This window comes from Oryzias melastigma, linkage group LG9, assembly GCF_002922805.2.
Source record: "Oryzias melastigma strain HK-1 linkage group LG9, ASM292280v2, whole genome shotgun sequence".
Taxonomy (NCBI): domain Eukaryota; kingdom Metazoa; phylum Chordata; class Actinopteri; order Beloniformes; family Adrianichthyidae; genus Oryzias; species Oryzias melastigma.
In genome coordinates, this window is record NC_050520.1 from 17,064,922 (window position 1) to 17,068,154 (window position 3,233).

Sequence of the window (3,233 nt, forward strand, 5' to 3'; positions counted from 1 at the left end):
TACTGTCAAATGTCTTTGTACATATAGATTTGCTATACGTTTTAAGTTTTAATCAGGAGTTTTTCAATCCAGAAGTCCACATCCGTGAATCTGCTAACTTTATCGAGCTGTTAGTGCACCCTGCTCAAACTAGCATCGTATATAACATCAGTTGCACCATAATAACCAGGTATTATTGTTTGAGACACTCTGAGACTTGAAAAACTATGTAGTAATTATTTTTGAGTGAAAGCTCCCTATGACTGGGACAACCTTTTATCTTTACGTTCACTTTTGTCTAATTATTGTTTAAGAATTTAATTTCTTTCAGACACACTTAAATCTAGAATATGTCAATTGCCCAATGAATTACTTTAGCATTTATTCATTTTCGTAGATTTTTGATTTTTCAGTTCAGCTTTCACAAATGTGCTTATCTAAAAACTTTCTGAATTGTCATGTTATGAAGGACAGTGTTTTTTAACCAGGGTGCCACGGCACACCAGTGTGAGAGATAGCTAGGTGTGCCGAGGGAAATGATCCATTTTCACATGTCTTAAAACATTTACCATCACCAGGATACAAGCTCTATGTTCATCCAAACGCATCCTGATTTAACACTGAGTAGTTTGAAACATGAAAGATCATAACATGCATTTTCTTTGTGTTTATTTGATTCCCCAAATGACTTTTTGATGAGAACGACGGTTCTGTGATCTGGCCGCTAAATTAGCTGCTAGCTATGCTTTTAGAAAAGTCCCGCCCCCTTTAATCGTCTCAGCCAATCATGCTTTGAGGTTTAATCACATGTCCAGTGATAATAAAATAGAAACATGATTAAGGTTTAGTGGCCAACAAAAACATTTAAACTAGATTGAAACAGTGTATTCACCCAAAAAAGAAAACTATTTTGTATAAATTTACATTTTTTAACTAAGACATAAGAAAGGAATACATTTCAACGTGATTACTTTTTGTGGCGCTACAATTGAACATAAACATGAATGTGTTTGTCTTTTTTGTGTAAAAGAAAAACAAGCACATCATTGTTCAGAAATGACAGTTGTGAAATAAATTTTAAATATTGTGCGCCTCGATTATTTCAAAAAGTGCAAGTGAAATCGTGGGGGGATTGTACATCAGTATTGATTATAGAGTTTCTTCTTTTTAACATTTTGGGATGCTGGTGTGCCGCAGGAGTTTTTTTCTTTTTTTTAGGAAAAAGTGTACCTTGGCTCAAAAAAGATTGAAAAACCCTGATGTAGGGGGTGGATGTGTGTCTGCGTGTTATGTGTTTTTAATCTGTATTTGTATTGTTTTGTTTAGTTTCTACTCATTTGAGATTATTTTTTGAAACGAAGAACCTTCTTGAAGACGAGATGTTAAATCTCTAGGGGTTTATCTCCCACACTAGACCAAATGTGTAAATACATTTTTTTAAAATGCAAATTTTTAGTAGAGTATTTATCTGTAATTATTTAGCTTGAAATATATAACACTAATAAGAATAATAAATATCCGATTCCTAATCGGAATACATGTGATTCAGATTAAACTGTGATCTGGCCCAGTTTCTGATCGTGAAGGAATCAGGACATTTTAATGTAAAGCTTTGATTGATTGATGCCCTCAGATGATGATATGAGATATCCAGACGTGTCTGCCAATACTTCTGATCAATGAGCTCCAGAATGAAAGAGAAATACAGCAAACACTGAGACGATCAGAGCAGTTCTCTTAATGTTTATTGTTTGTCAGCAGTTTAACAAAGAATCAAAGTCAGAGGTGCAATAAACTGATCTGATCTGTTAGTCACACATTTATAGAGTGAAAAAGAGAGCTCCAGCAAGCGTTTGATCATTAATCATTGGCTGAAGTGGAGCGTCCCTCCAGACCTGCACATCTTCACTTCAGATGCTCACACTGTTCTCCACCAGCGTTGGGTCCAGGTAGGTGTACGGTAGATCCATGCCTTCGTTTCTTTTGTTGATTTTATCACTCAGCTTCAAGAGCCTCTTTTGGAAGATTCCTATTTTGTCACAAGGCACGTGTTCGGTGAAGTACTTCCGTTTAAAATCAGGGAGGAAGCTCTGAGGAGAACAAAGACATTTGGGATCAGCAAAAGACGGAAGATTTCTTTCCACGAGAATCAGATGAAATGTTCAAGCTATCACAGTTAAACTATGGATGTGAAGAACTTTTACTCTCTTTTTTCAACTATGATTTAAAAAAATTCTCAAAGACAAAAAAAATAAAAATAGAATTCCCTCTAATTCATATCAAGAACCATAGGTTATTGACGACTTACTGAATCATGGGCCTGCATGCTGAGCACCCAGGAAGTAGCCATGCCCAGAATTATTATTGAAATGCCAGGGAGTGTCTTCAGGATCCTTTCCTCATCCACAGTGCCCTTTACGGTGGGTGGGGGCTCCTGCATGGTGGGGGGGCCGTTGGGCATCCAGCCATAAAAGTCATACTGCAAAAATTGCATTTTTTTAATCAAACACATCCAATCATTGCTGTCATTTTGAAGAAGTTTGTTTTCCTTAAGTTTGATTTTCTGTGATCAAACTATTTGATGCTATTTAATGCAACTATAATTTGCATATTTAACCAACTGAGGCTTACTCATACTTTCATCTAGTAATATTTTTTTGAGGGTCAAAATGTTACATTGTTACATGTAACACATTTTTATCAGTTGCTTCTGATCTCCTATTCTAAATAAAGGTATAAACGATGGGGATTTACAGTAATACAAATATTTCATTTTCATACATCCAGTGAAAAGACAGACACAGAAACAAATATTACATTAAACAGTAAGAATCATGGTTCGATTCGTGAATCGAATCACCACCTAAGGAACGATCCACAGCCTCAGAGAGATGCCAGCTCAGAGCCAAGGAGGAGCGTGGCGAGACAACCCTGCCCCGGGCAGACCGTGAAAGAGTCCTGTCGAACAACTGCCCTCCTAGTGGAGCTGCTTGGGGTGAGGAAGTGCTGAAACTGGAACCGCGGCTGAGCCAGGAGCCAGATATTAAGGGGAAACAACGTTGGAATGCAGAGGGGTGTGGTTATGACCCAACCCCTCTTTGGGCTAAGTACCCCTCTGTTGCTTTTTATCTTTTTAGTCACCCAGGAGGGGTCGGTCTTAGTCGTTTTTTTTTTGTTTTGTTGTTGTTTTTTAGCAGCCTGGTATTTGAGCAGCCCAGTCTCAGTAAAATGCGTACATATTCCACGATTTGGGA

At 37.5% G+C, this 3,233-nt stretch overlaps 1 protein-coding gene across 1 annotated transcript; it reads right to left on the reverse strand.

Moving 5' to 3' along the window:
* Window positions 1-1,707: 1,707 nt before the first annotated feature.
* On the reverse strand, window positions 1,708-2,455 carry LOC112138182 (polyunsaturated fatty acid lipoxygenase ALOX15B-like). Its single transcript, XM_024260752.2, has 2 exons — window positions 2,288-2,455; window positions 1,708-2,069 (listed from the first exon to the last, which is right to left on the reverse strand). The coding sequence occupies exons 1-2, from the start codon at window positions 2,438-2,440 to the stop codon at window positions 1,890-1,892; spliced, it is 333 nt and encodes a 110-aa protein (XP_024116520.1). The 5' UTR covers window positions 2,441-2,455; the 3' UTR covers window positions 1,708-1,889.
* Between the last annotated feature and the right edge of the window lie 778 nt (window positions 2,456-3,233).